The sequence below is a fragment of the Marmota monax genome, unplaced genomic scaffold, assembly GCF_021218885.2.
Source record: "Marmota monax isolate L192 unplaced genomic scaffold, Marmota_monax_Labrador192_F-V1.1 WCK01_AAM20220418_F8-fsc00714, whole genome shotgun sequence".
Taxonomy (NCBI): Eukaryota; Metazoa; Chordata; class Mammalia; order Rodentia; family Sciuridae; genus Marmota; species Marmota monax.
Window position 1 is genome coordinate 122,768 of NW_026694034.1, and position 22,222 is coordinate 144,989.

The window sequence follows — 22,222 nt, forward strand, 5'->3', positions numbered from 1 at the left end:
GTTGATTGGACACTTACACCCTCTGGTGATAGAAAGGTGTTAGTAGCAGTCTCCTGTTGTAACTTTCCCCCTGATGGCTTTTTCTGTTTTACACTTTCTTTCTCTGTCTGACTAGCTTGAGAGGCCTTCTCTTTTACTTGAATCTTTTCCTCTGTCTGACTAGCTTGAGAGGCCTTCTCTTTTACTTGAATCTTTTCCTCTGTCTGACTAACTTGAGAGACCTTCCCTTTACTTGAATCATTATGTCTTCTCCTTCCTCTACCATTGTCTGAACTGAAGGCTTTGGACTAAGCAAACAAGATACGAATGTCCACAATGGCAATGTGCCAACTGGCAGAGTCCCTGGGCTTTTCTTTTCTACTCTTTTTAAATCTTCACCATGATGGTTCCATTGTGATATATTTAACAACTCCTCCTTAAAAAGCCATGGGCTACATTTTTGTATTGTATCAACGTATGCCCTGATTGTTCTTGATTTTACTGAGATGCCTCCTTCCTCTAACAATTTACTTAACACTCTTTCAGTTTGTTTTTTACTAATTTCTGATCCCGTATTTCTACTATAATACAACCCAACAAGATAACGCCAAACAAAACCGAGACAGAATGAAATAAAAAGGGAACAACAAAAAGTCATTATAGCCTTTCTATCCTCCTGACATGTGCATCCGTCCTTTCTCCTTATCTGTTCCTCAGACGTAAATAGTTTTTCCTCAGATGTGAGCGGTTTTTCTTCCGTCTCACTCATCTCCAGGGACAGGCAACTTAAAACAAAAGTGAAGCAAAATAAAAGAGGAATCTTAAAATGGCTACCCATCCTCTCGCCCTGCCCTCAGGGGCGAGCAGTTTCACTTACCCTCAGTCGCTCCCCGTGCGAGCCACCAAATGCTGCAGTCTGGCTGGGCACAATCAGGAGCCACTTGTCAAAAGAAACTAACTTTATTTTTAGAACCACACATGCCAAACAAAACAGCCTCTCAGGAAAAACCCTCAGAGCCTCAACTGCCACCACCGGCTTTCCACAAGCCTCCCTCTCCCACACAAGCTTCTCTCCACCTCCCACAATCCTCCTGCTCTTGAGGCCGATTGGCTGGGTCACGTGGGCGGAGCCAAAAAAGTCCCCCAATGAGCAGCTCCGTGGTCTGAAAGGGCAGGGGAACAGCCCAATGAGCATCACCGCAGAGGAGCCAATCGGCTAGATGTTGCTGGGGCCGCTGTGAGCCAATCATCAGCCAGCAGCTGGAAGTTTGCTGGCAGCTGGAAGTTTGCTGGGGCCCCTTTGGCTGTGGCTCTCAACAGCATCTGACCCTGGAAATTGCCCTGCTTCACAATCGTCGGTTTCAGGTCAACTGAGGAGTCTTGCCAAAGGCACCTGGAGAATCACAACCCCCTAGTGCCATCTCCAACTGCTCCCTGCCGGCCCAGTGGGTAACAGACCCTGGGGTATGTCGGCTACCCCACTGGAGCACAGGGAGGTCTCCTGGTGCTGAGGGATCAATATGTGGTGGAATCAGGACCAAAGAGACGATGGTTCAAATTCCAGCTCTACTAAGAGTAAAGGGGGTATTTAACATCCACATCAGTATATGAGGGTTACTCCTTGAATGACTGTAAGTGCCATGCTTTTTAGCCATCTTTCTTTGTCTCCTGTTCTTCTTTTCAAAGCCAGGAAGCTTTTCCCAGCATTTCACACTCCTGCAAAAATTATTAATTGAACACTTATTATATATCAAGAACTGTTTCAGAGTCTAGGGATACAAACAAATCCGCTTCCCTACACACACACACACACACACACACACACACACACACCACAGTATTACATCTGGTAGCGATAAATGCATGAAGAAGAATAAAGTAGTAGGGTGTGTGACAGGTGACACTGACTGTTCTGGATGGAGAACTTAAGGAAAGACTCTCTGAGGAAGTGACATTGAGCAGTGCTTAATGAAATGGAAAATCTGATCAACCAAATGCCAGAGGAAGACAATTCCAGACACAGGAAATGGCTGGTGCAAAGGTTTCATGTCTCTGTGTGGCAGGGACATCTCCCTTTTGGTCTGGAATTTGTGCAACTGTCTTGCAACACTTTCTCTTTTTTACATTGCTTTGTGGTTTTTAAGGTACATATTATCATTCTTATACTAAAATTTCCTTGAAAGCAACATCTATAGTTGACCCAGTTAATTTCCCTTGTTAGGCTTTGCATATTTCCTGACACACAGTAGATACTCAAGAAATCAGAAAGCATGGGTGGATGGTAGGGTAATGAATGGCTGGTTATATTGATTGGTGGCTGGAGGGACCAAAGAATAAGATGAGATGCCCATGATCATTTCCAGCCCTCCAGTTCCATCTAGCCTCCCAGATCTTGTTCCTTTCCTCTGAATCCTTATCCTCCTTTCTATGCCATCTCTCTCGCACTCAGCTAGGTCCTCCCTAAATCCTGATTCTCTTCTCCCCATCATAAGGGATTTGCCTGGCTTTTGTGGAAAGCAAGTTCAACGTCTCAAAGATAAATGAAAATGCAGATGGCAGCACTGACTATGGCATCTTCCAGATCAACAGCCACTACTGGTGCAACAATTATCAGAGTCACTCAGAAAACTATTGCCACGTGGACTGTGAAGGTTTGGCCTGGGTCCCAGGGTGGGAGGGACGAGAGAGGAGACCAGGCTGTACTCAAAGGACTTCTCTTCCTACCCACAGCCTGGGCACGTCCTTAGAGAGTTCTAAGAGTCAGGGAATCCCTTTACTGAGCAGAGGCTTGGTTTACTGGCCCTGTTACCCATCCAGTCAAAGGATTCTACAGATCCTGAAGCGCCAAAGTTGGTTGTACTTTACATGCTTACCTCATTCTATCCAAATTTCCATGCCAGTTTTCCATTCAAAACTGTTTGTGATTCCCACTTTAGAAATGAGGAAGCTGAGGACCAAAGGGAGAACTGAACCAGAGGTGATGGGATGCTTATTATCCCAAAGATTTTTTTTTTTTTAAAGAGAGAGTGAGAGACAGACAGTAAAGAGAGAATTTTTTTTTAATATTTATTTTTTAGTTATCGGCGGGCACAACATCTTTGGTTGTATGTGGTGCTGAGGATCGAACCCGGGCCGCACGTATGCCAGGCGAGTGCGCTACCGCTTGAGCCACATCCCCAGCCCGAGAGCAAAGAAATTTTATTTTGCACCAATAAAAATATGGAAAAATAAATTATTTGTCTACCCATCATGAAGCTCCTGCTTGAGAATATGACTTAAAAAGCAGTTTAGATGAACTGCACTCACCAAGTTACAAACCCATATTAGAGGTGAGACTACACATACCTCTATGAATGTTACAGGCCACTAAAATGATTAATAATGGTTCAGCTGCATTAACAACCTTCTCCGAGAATGTAAATACCTCCTAAGTGTTAGCTATTTCCTTGTGAAGATGAAAGCTCAGGGGTTCCATAGTCAGTGTAGCCATGATTGAAAACAACCAGTGGGCTGGGTGCGGGGTTCATGCGTGTAATCCCAGCAGCTTGGGAGGCTGAGGCAGGAGGATCACGATTTCAAAACCAGCCTCAGCAACTTAGCAAGGCCTTAAGCAACTCAGCAAGACGCTGTCTCAAAAGAAAAGAATTTTTTTTAAAAAAAGGGCTAGGTGGCCTGGTGTTATAGCTCAGTGGTAGACCACTTTCCTAGCATGTGTGAGGCACTGGGTTTGTTTCTCAGCACCACATATAAGTAAATAAAGATTCACTGACAGCTAAAAATATTTTTTTTAAAAAAAGGGCTGGGAATATGGCTCAGTGGTTGAGCGCCCTGGTACCATAAAGAAAAGAAAAGAAACCAGTGTTATTGAAAGACTTCAGCATTTCATCATGTATCAGTCTTAGAAAAATGAAACTCTAAAACTGCTTTTGATTATAGGGGATTTATGGACTTCCTGACCCATTGTTTGAAGTTTAGAGAGTAGAATTGAGACCTCTCAAGGGACTACTGTAGTTACAGACTCAAAAGAGGAGCTAGGCTCCCTTTCCAGAGTTAGAGAAAGTGGGCTGCTTGTCTTTTTAGATTTTCCCTCAAGTAGGATCACAGAGATTTGGCAACAGAGTAACTACAGCCTTAGGTTTGATTGTGTTGTAGCTTTGAGAACTATTATGCCTCCAAAATGTGGTGTGTTACCTAAATCTCAACATCTCCCTATACTCAAGTAGAATATTTTGCTGAAGAACCTTTCTGTAAATCAATTATATGAAAGCCCTTAACTAGGGAGTAAGTTGCCAAAGTAATTTCTAGATTAGGCATTATTTACTATGTATAAGATATTTGGGGGAGGCACAAAAATATGTTTTATGCGGGGGGCGGGGGGATTAATTTGGAGATTTTCAATTATATGATTCTCTTCAAAAATGTGGGGTGTTTTATTTTGAAAAGGCAGAGGAAGTGGGTTGCATTCTGAAACAGTATTTTAAGTTATTTCCATGTAAAAGTTTTAGTTCAATTTAAATAAAACCAGTTAAGGAAACTTAAGTTTAAGAAGTCTCACTTCCTGTGAAATGTGAAAGGAAGTAAATCCACACTGACTGTAGAAATCCCATTATAAGAGCAGATCCACCCCTTAAGGAGGTGACTTTGAAAACCATTACTATGTGCTCAGCCATATGCAAGGCACTGGGAATAAGAAGATGACACATCTTTATGCACTAGGGTTGTGTCAGGTAATAAGTAATAAAACAGATTACTATAAGGGCTCTGAAAAAAAAGTCATTTGGGTTCTAGTCTTAGTAGTGTTTCAAGAAAACTATTTAAGTTGCAGGCTTTAACATCCTGCCTTCTCTAGATATGTGCACAAGAGTCACCTTTAGGGGCTGGGGATGTGGCTCAAGCGGTAGCGCGCTCGCCTGGTATGCGTGCGGCCCGGGTTCGATCCTCAGCACCACATACAAACAAAGATGTTGTGTCCGCCAAAAACTAAAAAATAAATATTAAATAAAAAATTCTCTCCTCACTCACTCTCTCTCCTCTCTCCTCTCTCTTAAAAAAAAAAAAAAAAAAAAAAAAAGTCACCTTTAAAAAAGTGGTGTTGTCACGCCTACCTGAGCCAAGGTGGGAAGGAGATGTTTTCCCATGCCAGTGTAAAGGGCTGTCCACACGGATTCACACCCCTTTCTCAGACTGAATTGCCCACTGCCTAAAACCCCTCCTACAGAAATTTCGGAGTCATCACTGATTTCAATGGTAGCCCCAGCCTAACAGAGTGATGAATTAATTATCAAACATGAAATAGGATAGAGAGTTTAGAGCAAATGGCAACATTTTGGAATAAATAACCTTAATGTGTAGTCTGCCTGTTAACCTAACTGGCCCTCGTTTTACAGGTCACTTGCTTCTCTTGGAAGCAGTATAGCCAAGGGGAGGAAGAATATCTCTGGGATTTCAGCCTGGAAGAGGAAGAATTCAGGCCGCCAGAACTGGACTAGCACTACTGAATATCCCCAGAGGCTCAGTCCTGTGACTTCCTTGGGAATCTCTGCCGCCCCCCACCCAATGGGCTGCTAGAGTCCTGGTGCCACCCACATCTAGGGCCCAGATCCTGCTTCGATGTAGGGGAGGGGGCCTGTGGGGGTCGATTGTGGCCCCTGCTTGGGGAAGGGAAGCTTGGGTTGGCTGATTGTGGGAAAAGGCTCCCGGTCTGAGCGAGCCTAATAAAGGTTGAGCCTAATAAAGGTGTCATAATCAAGGTGTCATGAATAAAGGGTGGGGCGGGGCCACTGAGGTTTCCCAGGCGCGCGCCTCAAGGGGCTGCCATAACGGTTAGGCTCCCACAGGCGCGCCCCGCGCCCCATTGGCCTGGGTCGCTGTGCCCCGAAGCCTCCGCACGTCATGTCCCTGCTGCGCCTCTGGGCACCAGGGCTTCTCCTCACGTGGCAACCATTGTGGCTGCTGGTCCAGGCAGCTCAGCCTCTGGAGTCGCCCCAGGACCCTCTCCAGCTGACCGCTGAGCACCCAGGGCCTATCAAGCCCTGGTCTCTGCTCTCCTCTGAACTCCCACCCTTATCGCCCCATGCGCTTACACCCCCGGCAGACCCGGGAGTCTTTGATGACCTGGGGTCCTCTGCTCGCTCCCAGATGTTGGACTCACCACGGAAGTTAACTGACAGTTTGCTTCCATTCTTGGGCAGGGTTTCACCTGGAGAGCCGGCCCCAGAGGTGGATCAGTTTGCTGTTCAAGATCAGTTTGCTGCATCAAGACAAACTAATTCCGAAAGAGAGGCTCCCAGAATTGGTTCCAATGCTCGACTCAAAAGTAAGCTTCATACTGTCAATCTGGATCAGTCTACAGATCACCAGTCATTTGAAGTACTTGTTCCACCTCTAGATAGTCAGAGTGCAAAAGCAGCAAAGTTTATTGTTTCACCACTGAATCTGAAGAAGGATGTAGCTCAGCATCCGAGATTTGCTAAAGTTGTTGGTGGAACTCCAAAGCAATTTGCAAAACTTCAGCTTCAGAACAACTTGCAGGATGATTATGTGTATCCAAGTACAGATGTAGCTTCTTCTGGCAACCTACCTCCGGAATCCCAGGAGAACTCAGAGGAGTCTCCAGAAACTCCTGACCAGGTTGAACCTTCTGTGGAGGCCCAAGAGACTCCTGAGGAGCTCCAGTCCTCTTCGTCCCAGCAAGAAGTTCCTGAGGACCAGGAGGCTCTAGGAGGTGAAGCATCAATGCATCATAAGCTTTCATCTCTAAGAAGTGACACTCAGCCGGTTGTCACAAGTAAACCTGCAGATCTCGTTACCGTAACTCCGCAGGCAGATAAAGAGATTCACCTTCCTTCAGGCCAGGAGCAGGCCCCAACCCAGCCTTCAGAGGGTCTTGAAGTAGTAGAACCTTCATCAACCCAACAAGAGGCTCCAGCTCAGACTTCAGAGCTCTCTGAACCCTCTTTAGCTGAGCAAGAGACTCCAGTTCAAGCTCCCAAGTCCCCTATGGAGAATATAGCTGAAACTCTACCAACTCTACCTGTAGTTCCATCTCTAGGTCAGGATCAAGTTCATTATTATAATTTGCCCAGTGTTACAGGTAGGCCTGCAGATGTGGAAATTACCATAACTTCGGAACCTACCAAGGAGGCCGAATCTTCTCTAGCCCAGCAGGAGGCCCCAGTTCAGCCAGAGGCCCCAGTTCAGCCAGAGGCCCCAGTTCAGGAGGCCCCAGTTCAGGAAGCCCCAGTTCAGCCAGAGGCCCCAGTTCAGGAGGCCCCAGTTCAGGAGGCTCCAGTTCAGGAGGCTCCAGTTCAGGAGGCCCCAGTTCAGGAGGCCCCAGTTCAGCCTCCAGAGTATGCGGAGGAGGTAGAACCTTCTCTAACCCAGCAAGAGACCCCAGCTCAGCCTCCGGGCCCTCCTGTGGAGACTGAACCTTCTCTCAGTGAGCAAGAGACCCCAACTGAGCCTTCTGAGTCTCCTGGGGAGGACCAGTCTTCTGAAAGCCAGCTGGAAGTACCAGTGCAATCTCTAGACTTGCCCAGTGTGACCGGTGAACCTGCAGATGTACTAATGACTATAACACCTGAACCCACTACAGAGGTGGGAACTTCTATGATCAATGGTGAGGCTATAGTTCCTCCCTCAATTCCAACTAATGAGTCAGGACCTTCTGCATCCCAGCCTGAAGCCCCAACTGTGCCTCCAGAGCTCCCTAACGATGTAGGTCAATCTCCAGAAGGTGAGGATGTGACAGGTTCTTCTCTAGGTTCTGATCAAGCTGAGTCTCCTACTCCAGAATTGAATAGTGAGGTTGAAACTTCAGCGCAACAGGAGACCCTAGATGAGTCCTCAGTGTCCCCTGAGCAGTTGGAACCTCAGCCAAGCCCCCCTCTAGAGGAGGAACAACCTCCAATTGATCAAGAGGTCCCCAGTCAGCTTGAAGAGCTGCCTGAGGAATCTTTATCAAGTCAGCAGGAGAGCTCATCTCTGCCCTCAACGCCCCCCGTGAGTGTTGAACTTCCACCAGTCCAGGAAACACTCCCAACTAAACCTCCAGAATCCACATTTGTCCCGACTATTGCTTCCTTCAGTGATTCCATGTCATTTTCACCTCAAGATCTAGAAGTAATGTTCAGAAGTGGGTCTTCAAATTTGCCTAAAACCACAGTTCAACATGTGGCTCTGATAGTTACTGTACCTTCAGAAGCCACTAAAGAAGTTGAGCCAGTTTCCACCCAGCAAGTTACATTTTATCCAACCCAGTCGAATGCCCCTTCCCAGTCTCCAGGATTCCCTGAAAACTTTGGATTTTCTTCAGCCCAACAAGCAACCACAACTCAGATGGAAACTTCAACTGAGGTCCTAAGTCAGAATCAAGCTCAGGATTTAACATCACCCAGTGTTACATTTCAACCTTTGGACCTGGAACTCACCTCGACTCCAAAACCCACTAAACGTTCTAGGGCGAAGAAGAAGCCTGTAGCTCTTTCATCGTTCCCTATAGCTATTGGAACGTTCTCTATATCTCTTCCAACGGTCCCCGTATTTGTTTTTCCAACCATGCAGAAAACCTCAACTTTGCTTCCAAAGTATCAAGAAGGAATGATTCCAACACAAGAAACTTCAACTCAGCCACAGGTCCTAACTGAGAATCAAGTTCATTATTCAACAGTACCCAGCCTCGCATTTAAACCTGTGGAAGTGCAACTCCCCATAACTCCAGAGCCCAATGTGGGGGTTGAACATCCTACAGCTTTTCCTCCAAAGCCCCAGGATGTGGAACTCCCCATAACTCCAGAGCCCAATGTCAAGGTTGAACATCCTACAGCTTTTCCTCCAAAGCCCCACGACGTGGAACTCCCCATAACTCCAGAGCCCAATGTGGGAGTTAAACATTCTACAGCTTTTCCTCTAAAGCCCCATGAGGTAACACTTCTACGTCCTCACCAGGGGACTACAAATCCTCCTCCAAAACCCCCGGAGACAACATTTCCACATCTAGATCTGGAAACTACAAATCTTCCTCCAGAGCCCCCTGATGTGACATTTCCACGTCCATACCAAAAGACTACAAATCCTCAAATCAACCACAAGGAAACTTCAGTCATAGCTCAATCTTTTGAAGTGGAAATTACCATAACTTCAAAACCCAACATTGATATTGCGTCTTCTCAAACCTTGCCGGGGAAGCCAATTCAGCTTCCAGAGCCATATAAAGAGATTATAGCGAAACCTCCTGTATATTATGAGATTACACTTCCAACAATAAGTACAACTCCGGTGTCGGAGTCCTCTAGTGTTGGAGTTCAACCTCCAGACGTGACAATTACCCTGACTCCACTACCCAGTGTGGCAACTGAAAGTTCTGCAACTCCTACAACTCTTTCAACAACTGAAACAACTTCACAGCAAACAAATATGACTGAATTCACAGTTGCACAAGTGGAGCCAGACCAAACCACAACTCATTTCCCCGAAATTTATGCCACAGAAAAGGATGAAAATGTCACCAAGAACACTAGTATATGTGAGCTCTGTACCTGCCAAGATGAGACACTGTTGTGTGTTGGTCTCGCCCCAATGCAGAAACTCCACCGAGTGCCTGTGCTAGAGCCCTACAGCTACAATGGCACCTTCACAGTCTTGTAAGAATCACCTTTCCTCATTTGTGCTCTGAATTCTGCCTACCCTTTTCCTCAAGGGTCTCCGGGACCTTTCTCATCTCCCCAACCCACACTGACTGACTTTTTGCTTTTAGTTTTTGCTTGTCAACTTCTCCATATCCTCTATTTCCTTCTTACTCTTGTGTCCTTTCTCCAATCTTTCACTTGTGATCATCCTTTATTTTCTTACCCATTTTTATTTAGCCCTATCATATCATTGCTTAAGCTTTACCATTTTGCTCCATCTGCTTTACAACTCATTAATGATGATACAACCAAGTGGTTAAGAGTAGATTCTAGAATAAGACTGCCTGACTTTGAACCCAGATCTTTCATTTATTAGCATTGTGACCTTGGGCAAAAAAGCTCTATGTCTCAGTTTCCTTATTTGGAAAATGGGGATTATGATAGTTACCAGTTCATAGGATTGTTGTGAAATTTAGATGAGAGAGTACATGTAATACTCATGTCGGTGCCTATCATATAAGAATACTAGCTGTTAATATAATTATTCAGTCCCTCAGTTATGTCCAGAATTCATCTTAGCCTTGGCTTTCATATAACATCCATTTTGTGCCCAACTGAGGGCTAAGTACTATGGGAGCCACAGAAATATGACATTGTTTACAGAACACGAAAATGATAGGTGGGAAGAAGACTAAAAATGGAGATGATATATAATTAAGTACTAAAAGAGGATGCAGACCACAGGTGCTGTAATTCTTCATAATCTTTCATTACTGAGGTATGGATGTTGGGAAAGCTGTACAGATAGGCTCAAATGTTACCTGGTGCTTGAAAGTGGCTATAATTGTTAAAGAAAAAAACAGGAAGTATATCTACACAAAGGAATGGCTGCAAGAATGACCAGGATTTGGTAGACTAGTAGGCCTACAAAGTATTGGGTTAGAATCAATGAAAGGTAATATGAAAAATCTTAAATATCAACTATAGGTGTTTGAAAGTTACACAGTGAGAAATGAAGAGCCACTGAAAGTTTTCAAGCAAGAGATAAAAATAATTAAAACAGGAAGATAATTTTATAATCCATTTTTAGAGTGATCTAGAAGAGAAAGCTTAATTCAATGGGGCCACCTAGAAAACTTTAGCAAAATCTATGAGTAAAGCAAGAAGGAGCTTAATCAGAGTGGTTGTGATGGGAGTAGAAAGAAAATCCTGGGAGCGCAAGGGGGAGTGGGGGAAGGAGGAGGGAATGGGAATGGGAAAAACAATAGAATGAATCAGATATAACATTCCTATGTTCATATATGAATACACAACTAGTGTAACTCCACGTCATGTACAACCACAAGAATGGGAAGTTATACTCCATGTGTATATGATATGTCAAAATACATTCTACTGCCATAACTAAAAAGGACAAATAAAAGTTAGAACAAGAAAAATCAAATTCCATCAATTTATTCTGTTTGATAACAAATAAAAATGCCAGGTTTTAAAAGTAAGATATTAAAAACATTTTAAGGTTTGACTTTAGTCTGTTAAAAGGAAAAAAATCCTGGGAGCTTTAGAAGAATAACAAATGCTTTAATGATTGACTAAAAGAGTTAGGGGATGAGGTGTATCGAAAAGAGAAAAATAAAATATGGCTCCACGAGTTTTGTCCTGGATAAAAAATGAGAATGCTGGTGATGTAGCAGGTGGAAAACAACACCAGGAAGGAAAGCCAGTTGGAGAGAAATGAGTTCAGTCTTAGCCATTTCTTAGTGGGGAACATAAAGCCCTCCGAAGGCTTCTGGTTGAGTGGAAATGTCCACTAGGCATTTGTCCACTAGATGAGCAGGCTTATCCTCCAACCCCAAATGCCAAGAAAAAGTCTATGTAAAGATGTATAAACAGAAAAGTTATTGCTAAGGGATAAGGACAGAGTTTAAAAAAAAAAGTTGAAGGTATCTGCAGAGTTGAAACTGAACATAATTTAACAGCTTCTTTAAACATGTCATTCATAGATACATTCTCACATTTAAAAAAAAAAAGTCAACAGAAGTATATTGGATCAAAGTGAAAATCTATACCTCTGTCCTTTTTCACCCGTTGTCCATGCCCTACCACCCATAAGATGACCCCTGTTACATATTGGTGTGTGTCTTTCTTTCTGCTTTCTCTTCTATGCACAATTTTCCCTGATGAAGTTTAAAAAAGAAAAAAAACATTGATTCATACTTGTTTTCTATGCAACATGTTCAAGAGATCTTTCCACATCAGCACATTAGTTCCCGTGATTTCTTTTTAAAGAGAGAGAGAGAATTTTAATGTTTATTTTTTAGTTTTTGGCAGCACAACATCTTTGTTTGTATGTGGTACTGAGGATCGAACCCGGGCCGCACGCACGCCAGGCAAGCGCGCTACCGCTTGAGCCACATCCCCAGCCCAGTTCCTGTGATTTCTAATTGTCCTTATCCTCCTAATACCTGGAGATATTTCAACAGAGGGCACTTAGGCAAAGCTTTGGTGTCACTTGCAATGTGTTTCTTAATTCATATTTGTTAATATGGTAAATTCTTGCCATTTTTCTGTTGAAATTTGACAGATAGGAAGTTAAACTTCTGCTTTATCATTTGTGCCAGTGGCTCACATTATTATCTTATTGTGAAACCGGGAAGCTGATAGTTCTGAAAATTAGAAAGCTGGGTTTTTGTTTTGTTTGTTTTTTCTATATTTGAATGTTCTCCATGATTGTTTTACTTTTTCTGTTCTTTTTTTTCCCTACTTATTCAAAGGTATAAACTGTTTCTTCACAGGAATTTCCAAGGAAATGTTATTTCTTACATTGAAGAAAACATATGGAAATCTTACCGTTGGGCTGAGAAACTGTGAGTATATTCTCTCCAAACATGAATACAAAAAAAAAAAAAAATGCATTGTAAGATCCTTCTTAGTCTAGAATGTTGAGGTCAATACTGTTAGAAAAAGGTTTTCCCCTCCATAAATTAATTCAGCCTGTATTGAGTGAAATTTGGTGGTTATTTTAAAAATTAAATTTCATGGGGACTGGGTTTGTAGCTTAGTAGTACGTAGAGTAATTGCCTAGCATGAGCAAGGCCCTGGATTCCATCCCCAGGACCACAGCAAAAAATAAATAAATAAATAAAAATTCAATTTCGTGGACCCTCTTTGAAGTAAGTAAAAAACAATTTAAATTTATTTTCCATTTTGTAAGTAATACATAATTACATTCTTAATGAGTAAATATGAAATAACAGGTATAGTGAGACCATCCCTGTGCTCTAACCCTCCACCCCTGAGGAAACCACTACTCTGAGTTTGGTATATATAACCTTCTGGATCTTTCCCCATGCATTTGCCTACACACATATTTACATATAGCAAAATAGGTTTGTTGCATGGTTTTATTATCTTTTTTTACATAAATGGTAACATTCATGCAACTTGACTCTTTCACTTCATCATATGTCAGGTTTCTTTTTAGTACACAGAGCCTACCCTATTCATTTGAACTCATGCATAATATTCCATCATATGAACATATCATGGTTTATTTAAAAATAATTCCCCTACTGATGGATGTTTAGAGTGTATATGGTTTTCCTGTTTACATGCATAATGTCAATAAACATACTTCTTTGTGAACATGGGCATATAATTCTATAGAATAGAAATGAGATTTTGGGGGGTGAAGACTATTGTAGATATGAAATTTTAGCTACCCGCAAAAAGGTTATGCCACTTTATACTCCTGGCAAGAGAATATGACAGCATTCATTTTCTCATACTGTTTTACCACTGGATATTCTCCATCTTTGTGCTGAATTTTGGTCCAGAAATAACCTTTTCATCTTTCAGAATTCTCAGTGAAAATTCCCTGACTGAATTACACAAAGATTCCTTTGAAGGCCTGCTATCCCTCCAGTATTTGTAAGTTAGTTAATCATATTTATCTGTGAGTTATGAGTTATCTAATGAATAAGGGGTTCATATTAGATAATCTGTAAAATCTCTTCCAGCAATTAAATTCTGTGATTGTGTAAGTTTGTATAGATTTTAACCCATCTCCAGCATTAAATACCTCCTAAGCATTTTTAGTTTTAAAAATTATATAGACAAGATACGGATGGGGAAAAAAAAAACTCCACTTACAGTGGAAAAGTGGTAATAAGATCAGAGCAATTACTAACACTCATATGAACCTTGTTTTATAAGTGTTTACATGTATTTATATCTAATTTAGAGCCCATGGATCAAAACCAAACCACAGTCAATTTTTATACAGCTCATTAACTAAGAATTATTTTTACATTTTTAAAATGCTGTAAAATAAATAGGAAAGAATATGTAGCAGAGATCGTATGTGGCCTGCAAAATCTAAAATATTTACTATCTGGCCTTTGCAAATAAGGTTTTAAAAAGTTGGATTAGTAGAACAGAGGGAATTAAAGTTAACCTCAGTTTGGTGCCTACAGGAGAGAAAAAAAATAGGCCACCTATATTCATTTGAATGCCATTAATTCAGAATGTTTTAACAATTAAACTGAATTAAATTAATGCTTAAAGACTAAATAACTAGCCAGCATGATGGCGCACACCTGTAATCCCAGTGGCTCAGGAGGATGAGACAGGAGGATTGCAAGTTCAAAGCCAACGTCAGCAAGGGCAAGGTGCTAAGCAACTCAGTGAGACCCTGGCTCTAAATAAAATACAAAATAAGGCTGGGGATGAGGCTCAGTGGTTGAGTGCCCCTGAGTTCAATCCCTGGAACAAAAAAAAAAAAAAAGACAAAATAACTAAGTAAGTAAATTACATAATAATATTTTCAAGACTACTAAGCTAGTAGTAGTAGCAATACTACTAAGCAGTATTAAGGATTTCAATGCAGGAATTGGCATACCTTCATTAAAAATAGATATTTGCCAAACACAGAAGTATAAAGAAGGTCAAGGGTCATGTGTTTTCTCTCTTGTGTGGACACTAGAGAGGAAAAAAGAAAAGAAAGATGGGAGTGAGGCTCATGAAAATCAAAAGGAGATCAGTAGAAAAGAGGAAAGGAACCAAGGGGTGAGAAGAAGGGAGAGAAGGGGGAAGTGCTGGGGAATGATATTGGCCAAAGTTTATTGTTACATTGTGTGCATGTATGAATATGTAGCAACAAATCCCAGCATTATGTACAACTATAATACACCAATAAAAAATGTGAAAAAGTTGGGCATGGTGGTACATGCCTGTAATTCCAGCAGTTCAGGAGCCCGAGGCAGGAGGATTGCAAGTTCAAGGCCAGCCTCAGCAATTTAGCAAGGCTCTAATCAACTTAGTGAGACCCAATCTCAAAATAAAAAATCAAAAGGGCTGGGGATATGGCTCAGTTTTAAATTGTCCCTGGGTTCAATCTCAGTATCCCCTTCCAGAAAATAGATATTTGAAATGATGGTTAAATAGTGTAGCTTGCAACGTTTACACTAAGTAAGCAGATCAGAACTGCCTATAACTTTTCATTAATCACAAAATTAAAATCTCTCTATTATTATTATTGTCAAGGAGGGAACACTTACATAGTATTTTTATCTGGTTAAAGATAATTTAGGTTCTTTGCTGTGAAAGCTTGATTTTTATCCTTTGTCTGTGGTATCTAGATATGTGTGGGTCATTAACCCTATTAAGCTAACTAATGATGTTTTTAGTAAATATATTCTTTTTTCAGATGTAGAAGGCTTAAAAGAAGTGAATATAAAGAGCTTCACATGATACTAAAAGTAGTCCTTTGAATTATCAAACCTCCTAGGCCCTCAGGGACAACTGCTTTTGTATTGCTGGTTTTAGTCACTTCTGCCTCAAACCTTACAAACCAGGTTTGGAGAAAACAAATGAGATAACTGCTTAATGGAGTAGACTTTTCATTATTTCTACTATGTAATACTTTGTTAGCTAATTATTTCATGTTAGCATATATATATTTTGCATTTATTTAAAAAAAACACTAACCAATAAAAAAGAGCTCAAAAGAATATGCCAAACACTGTTCCCTAGTATTCGATCCTCAGCACCACATAAAAATAAAGGCATTGTGTTTTGTTCATCTACACCTTAAAAATAAATATAAAAAAAAAATTCAAATCACTGGAGAAAAAATGAATTAATAGTAATAGAAGCCTAATGAAGGAGCAAGTAATAAAAGATGCCTACTTTTCACCTTAAACATATTTCAGTAAATGTTAAAAAAAAAAAGAAATCATGATAGTAGTAGAAGAAAATAGAAGCAATATTTTTTTTTTTTATAACCTGATGGAAAAGAGCTTCCTAAGTCTGATAGCACAGGCAGAAACCTTTAGCAGTCTTTAGCAGATGTGACCATCCTATCTCTGATGCCCATTAGCAAACAGTATGTATGGATGTGAAGCATATAGAACAAACAGTTTCCACATGTTATTTTATTTAATCCTCACAAAAATCCTGTAGGATAATATTATAAACCCTCTTTTACAAATGAAGGAGATCAACTGACCTCAGTGGCTAACCAAGAGCAAAATTCCAGCTCCTATTACAAAGCCTGTTCACCTCCTTAAGAGACAAAAATACTGGGAAATACTTGAAATGTTGAAATACAAAGAAAACCATTGCAAACCATTGTAAGGACTAACATGGATTTATAAAACTTTTTTTATACTAAATATGTTAGTCCTTAAGAAAATAAATCCATAAGAAAAAAGACAAGGGGGAGGGCTGTGAAGAGTAGGTGTGTTTCTAGTCAAGCCACCCACCTCTGTCACCAGCACTGCCTTGTGGCCATGGATGAGCTATTGTTATAACCAGTGGTCTCTATTACCTCATGGAATAAAGGTGATTTCAGATACTTTCTTCTAGTGCTTTTCTAACATTGCATTTTTATTTATATTTTTAATCCTTCTGGAATTTGTGTTTTGTTTTAGTATGGTTGGAGTAGGGAATCTTTCCCCCCCCCTACATGATTACCCAGTTGTTTCAAAACTATTTTATTTTATTCTTAATATTTTTTTGGTTGTCAATGGACCTTTATTTATTTATTTATTTATTTGTTTGTTTGTTTGTTTGTATGTGTTGCTGAGAATCTAACACAGTGCCTCACACATGCCAGGCAAGTGAGCCACCACCCCAGCCCTTAAAACTATTTTAATTAATGGTTGATTCTTTCTTCACTGATGTAAAATACCATCTTTATCTGGACTCTTTTTTCCCATTGATCCAGGTGTCTTTTTCTATACCAGTACTAACATCACACCACTTAATTCCAGTTGCTTTATAACATATTTCAAGCTATATATTTGGTAGGGCAAGCTCCTGCTCTCCTGATCATTTCGTACATTTCATTACTATTCTTATATATTTTCTCTGCCAAAAGAAAAACAAAATAAAAACAAAAACAAACAAACAAAAAAACTGTCTTTGAATTTGAATAGGACTAGATTGAATTTGAAAATGAATTTGCGAATTAACATCTTTACAACATTCTGGGAACATGTAATCTCATGCCATATATTCATTTCTTCTTAATGTGCATTTATTTATTTATTTATTTATTTATTTATTGTGGTGCTAGGGATTGAACTCAGGGGCACTCCACCACCGAGCTGCACTCCCAGTCTTTTTTATTTTTATTTTTTAAAAGGAAGCATTTCCTTCCATATTTTATTTTTATGCGGTAAACCAAGTGCCTCACGCATGGTAGGCAAGTGCTCTACCACTGAGCTACAATAAAAAAATTTAAAAAATATTTTTTATTTTAAGACAGGGTATTTCAAAGTTACCCAGGCTGGCCTTAAACTTGATCTTCTTGCCTTAATATCTCGGACTGCTGGGAATATAAGTGTGTGCCACCACATCCAGCTGAATTTTAGTATTTTCACTACATAGATTTTTTTAATTGGATCTTTTTAGTTATACATGACAGTAGAATCCATTTTGATATATAGTTTCAGTTCCTTTCCCCATTTATGCCCTCATTTATTTTTCATACTGCATTGATTAAGACCTCCTCAATGAGGTTGAACAGCAGCAATAACAGGCATCCTAATCTTATTCTTGATTTTAAAACGACACTGTTGTTTAAAGTTCTGGCAGACATGTTTATCAAGTTAAGTAGTTCTTTCTTTTTCTACTATTAAGTGTTTTTATTAGGAATTATCTGTTGGATTTTATCTAAAACAGTCAATAAAATATATTAAGTGCCAGCTGCATGCAAGACCCTAAGCTAGGTACTATGGAAGAGTCAGAGAACCATTAAAAGGATAGAATTCCTGCCCTCAGAAAAGTTATTATCTCACTGGGTAGATAAGACTTAAAATAAATATAAGGAATGAATAGAGACTTGGAGATTAGTGGTCATTGTGATACTTATGACAGTATTTTCTTCCAAAACAGATTTATTCCCATAAAACAGCATCACAAGATGATGAAGAAAAGTCCTTAAGGTAAATATGAGCCTGGCAGTATTTAAATGAGAATTTTATTTTATTTTTAATATTTATTTTTAGTTGGACACAATATCTTTATTTATTTTTACGTGGTGCTGAGGATCGAACCCAGGATCGCACATGCTAGGCGAGCGCTCTACCGCTGAGCCACAACCCCAGCCCCTAAATGAGAATTTTAGAACTCATCTATTTCAATCTTAACAGTGAGGAAACTGCTAAAGGCACGAAGAATACTTCCTCTCATGTCTCCCCTGGCTCCAGGAAAACTAGTTTCCCAGCCTGCTGAGGTCAAAGGCACTAGCAGGGATGCATCTGCTGTCTCCAGTCCTTAAGGAAAGAGAGTGGAGGGCAAGAGGTTTGGGCTGTGCCTGCTCCCACTGTTCACGTGCATCAGACTCAGCTGGAGCCCTTCTTTGAGGCTTTCAGGGACAGGGAAGACCTTGGGTCATTAGCGTGCTGTGCTATTCCCCTTCCAGGCTGGCGGAAGTAGAAGTAGAATGTATGAGTCCTTCCTCCAGGTGGTAGGAAAACTTTACCTTCTTGCCTTACTGGTCACCTTCTCACCCCCACTCTCTATTCCTTTTACCTAGATTTCATAGAATTTTAACAGGGAGCTTAGAAATAGTAGTTTGTCTCTTCCTTTTATAATAAGAAACGGAGAATAAGAAAGGGAAAATATCTTACCCTGTGATCACAGTTAGTGTCAGAAAATGGTTCCTTTCCAGCTAGGTACTTCTCCATTAATTATACCCACACTTGGGCTGTGAGCAACATTTGATATTGTGAATTAGTAGACACATTTCAATGTAAACATCAGCAATGTTTGAAACAATGCACAGGTTTTTTTTCCTATTGTTTTTTTGTTATGTATATGTCTAAACTGATTTTACAACTCAATCATAAGTGACAGCCTGCAATATGGAAATCAGTGAGCTAGACAACTTTACTAATTGGACTTTGGTATTTACTTGATGTAATACAACTTGTAGGATAAAGCAGCTAGGAAATAGAAACACCTTCTCCCTCAAGAGCCACCCTGCTCCCCACCCCAAAATGATGATACATGTTGAGATTTAAGTCCAAAGAGGACTGATGTGAAAGGCTCTGGAGAGAGTAAAACACTTCAGCCCAGTATGGTTGTGTACTGTACAAGGTACTTAGCCAAGAGGGTAAGCAGAGTTGCTAATCCTGCCTATGCTCATGTGGCTCTTTGGGAACATACATAGAGAGTTCTGGTAGCCCAGCATGCAGGGAATTGTTTTTAGGACCCCAGGTCTAGCATGATTTTGCTCATTGTGCTTATGAACTAAGGTATAGGCTTTGTCCTAAAAAGACCAAAGGTGCACATTACAAAAAGACATGAAAAATGGCATCCATCACTAATTGTCTTGTGCATGTGTTTCCCCCCAGGAGCTGTTTCGGGTTTCTGTGTAGGAGAAGCTCAACGGAAAGTGAAAATCAGGTAAATCTGAAGAGAACCCAGTGCTGTGGCCAGGGAAGGCAGCGGGAAGCAGAATTAATGTTCCACTTTCTGTTTTCTAGGAGGGCTTTTTCTGGTAAAGGTGGCCACTTTGGCTTAGAGATACGTACAGACCTCTCAATGCCACACGTAAGAAAAACATGGCACAGAAGCTACATGACAAGGACTCCTCTGATGAGGATGAGATTTTCAATAAGGATGCTAGGTAAGTGACTGGGGGTGATATAAAATTCTCAAGTGAAGAGGTAAGGAAAAGCTTAATTGCTCCTTTCAAGAGTAACAACCTTGGCTTTGTTCTTCTCCCAGGGATGAAGCCCCATCACAGACCTCTGCTCCTACTGAGGGCGGCGGAGAGTAAATCTGTCTTGCCTCAAGCGACTGGCAAATTTTATTTTCTAATATTGGCTTCTCATCAGTGCTTGTAAAATACTTTTTTTTCTCATATTAAACGGTGCAAAATTCACAACCAATCCTAGCCATGTGGTAAAAAGTAACATGTAAATAGTTAAATATGTGTATATAAACAACAAGGGCATAGGCAAGTAGAGCTGGTCTAGAGCTAGAATCCTCTATGGCAGCCATGCTTCTGTAAGAGGCAGTGTGTGCAGAGTTGGAAAGAGCTTCTAGGCCTCATGCCCCAGTGTAAATAATCATCTTTCAGAGGGCCAGAAAACACATCATCTTCCAGGAGTGTGGATTTCTAAATAAAATACCAGTTATTCTGGTGCGCTCTTTCTGGTTCAAGAACCAATCATTTGAAACTTAGTTGACCTCATGCCCATGAAGATCTTCCACCTTCTGGCCCCTCTCATCAGGTATTGGGGTTGCCAGAATATTTGAATCATTGAACTTGCTGCACTGTGGGGCCAAGCTGTGCTTTTCTTCCCAAGCCTTCAAATCATGTGCAAACATATACCCTGTCTTCGTAGGGGATTCTCCACCCTTTAAAAGCTGGTAGAAAATTAATATTGGTTTAGTGGTTTTTCATTTTTAAAATGTTGACCCTTGGACATCTAGCAGGATAGGGTAAAGAACATGCTAGAGCAGTAATTTCCCTAGATTTTCCTCCTTGAGCTTTTATTTTGGAAAACATGTATAAAGCTACTTCTCCATTCATATGGACTGCATCAGCCTCTCCTGACCCCACTTAGGGTCACATGTGTACTCAGCTCCCTTCAACTCCATCCAACCCCAAACCTACCCACTTCCGGCCTCATCCAGCACCATCCACAACTACAGGATTACAAGTGATAATTTGCAAAAGATGCAAGCATTTCTCCACTCCCATCTTTAGCAACAAAGTTGGTAATAAATCACATTTAGTGATACCTGTGTTGAGAATCAAGTTTGAATCCTGTTCCCCCAGTGTTGAAGACTGAACACCCAAGAAACTCCAAGGCAAGCACAAAAAGTTTTATTTAAAGAATAGAACAGAGAGAGAGAGGGACAGAGGCTTCTCTGCAGAGGTGGGGGTCCAAGTTGGTGCCTGTTAGCACAAAAAGACCAGGCCAGAAGCAAACTTAAGGGATCATCTCAGCCTTTTATTCAAGAAAACAAACAACTACAAGGCTGGAAGAGGAAAAGCGAACCCCTGGGCTTCAGGTCTTCAGGATTGTGTTGAACACATGAGACTGCCCAGAGAAACCTCAAGGTGATCACGTGGTATTAGGTGCCTTCAAAATACGTGTGTATTCCCGGCTCTTAAAAGCCAGGAGGAAGGCTCCAATTTGAGCCCAGGCTCTACCCACTGGGTTGGACTGATGCCTTCGGGAGGCAAAGGAAGAGTAGGTATTAAGAGTGGGTATTATTGGTACTACTCAAGTGGACTGTCGTCGGCTTTGTGAGGCTAAGTCACTACCCCAAAGTCGCTCAGTTGATGCCGATCGAGCCAACGGGCAGTAGGTACTCCAGCCCTCCCGGTGATCCCAGAGATCTTGGTTGCCTCGAGACAGTCCGGCTTCGGAGCCCTCTGCCCTCCCAGCCCGCACCGGGCTCCCACCGTAGCCTTCGGTCCGCGCTGCCACCGCTGGCCTGTTCCGTCCATTTTCTCCTACCCGTGACCCAACCTCAGCTCTTGCTCCCATCTTCTTACCACCGGTCTTGCATAAATGCAGCCTCACTCGTGACCTCTCTTTAACCTAGTTGCAACTCCGATCTGGATATACGTATCCCTTACCTCCTTTTTATCTAATCCTCACCCCACAACCCCCCTGGCAATCCTAATACTCCGCACAAACCTCCCCTAAATTCACCATTCATGTTTCCCCTTTTCTGGCTCAGCTCTCTCATCCCCAGCTCCCAATGTCTACCCAGCCCCCTAAGGTCTGTTTATCCCAAACGTCTACCTCTCTCCTCCTCTCATGCCCTGTTGAGCTCACCCGCTTTGTGTTAACTCCTCTTTCAGCCTTCTCCCAAATTTTATGTGTAGCTTCTTCACAGACTTTGCCCTTACCTTCCTAGCTCATTATGTATTTCTTTTCCCTCCTCTACCATCGCGAGGAAACCCCATTCCTAAGTCTTTATCTGTCCCCATCTCTAGTTGCCTCAGTTCCTATCACCCTCTTCCTTTTTATTAACAGAGATCCTCCATGTCCTTTCACCTTTTGTCCCCATAGCAACTCTTCACATCAACTCTGCCCATTCTTCCCTTGACAGCTCCCATTCAGCCTGAAATTGTAGTGCAG

At 41.4% G+C, this 22,222-nt stretch overlaps 1 protein-coding gene and 1 long non-coding RNA gene across 3 annotated transcripts; one reads left to right on the forward strand and one right to left on the reverse strand.

Moving 5' to 3' along the window:
* Window positions 1-270: 270 nt before the first annotated feature.
* LOC124106468 (leucine-rich repeat-containing protein 37A) lies at window positions 271-20,008 on the forward strand. 2 transcript variants are annotated; one of them, XM_058585483.1, is made up of 9 exons: window positions 271-2,630; window positions 5,367-5,591; window positions 6,171-9,620; window positions 12,401-12,472; window positions 13,464-13,535; window positions 18,006-18,055; window positions 19,469-19,520; window positions 19,601-19,743; window positions 19,845-20,008. In XM_058585483.1, coding segments are annotated over exons 2-6 (3,645 nt in total). In that variant the 5' UTR covers window positions 271-2,630; window positions 5,367-5,589; the 3' UTR covers window position 18,055; window positions 19,469-19,520; window positions 19,601-19,743; window positions 19,845-20,008. The 2 variants fall into 2 exon arrangements, with proteins under 2 accessions (XP_058441466.1, XP_058441465.1); XM_058585482.1 differs by lacking the exons at window positions 271-2,630; window positions 5,367-5,591 and having other exon boundaries at window positions 5,788-9,620.
* Window positions 4,292-5,373, reverse strand: LOC124106471 (uncharacterized). Its single transcript, XR_006856079.2, has 2 exons — window positions 5,056-5,373; window positions 4,292-4,847 (listed from the first exon to the last, which is right to left on the reverse strand). It is a non-coding gene; the product is annotated as an uncharacterized LOC124106471 (long non-coding RNA).
* Window positions 20,009-22,222: the final 2,214 nt, after the last annotated feature.

Coding starts and splice junctions, on each gene's coding strand:
- LOC124106468 (XM_058585482.1), top strand. CDS start 5,872: ATGTCCCTGCTGCGCCTCTGGGCACCAGGGCTTCTCCTCACGTGGCAA. Junction 9,621..12,400: donor AATGGCACCTTCACAGTCTT/GTAAGAATCACC, acceptor GTTTCTTCACAG/GAATTTCCAAGGAAATGTTA. Junction 12,473..13,463: donor TACCGTTGGGCTGAGAAACT/GTGAGTATATTC, acceptor TTCATCTTTCAG/AATTCTCAGTGAAAATTCCC.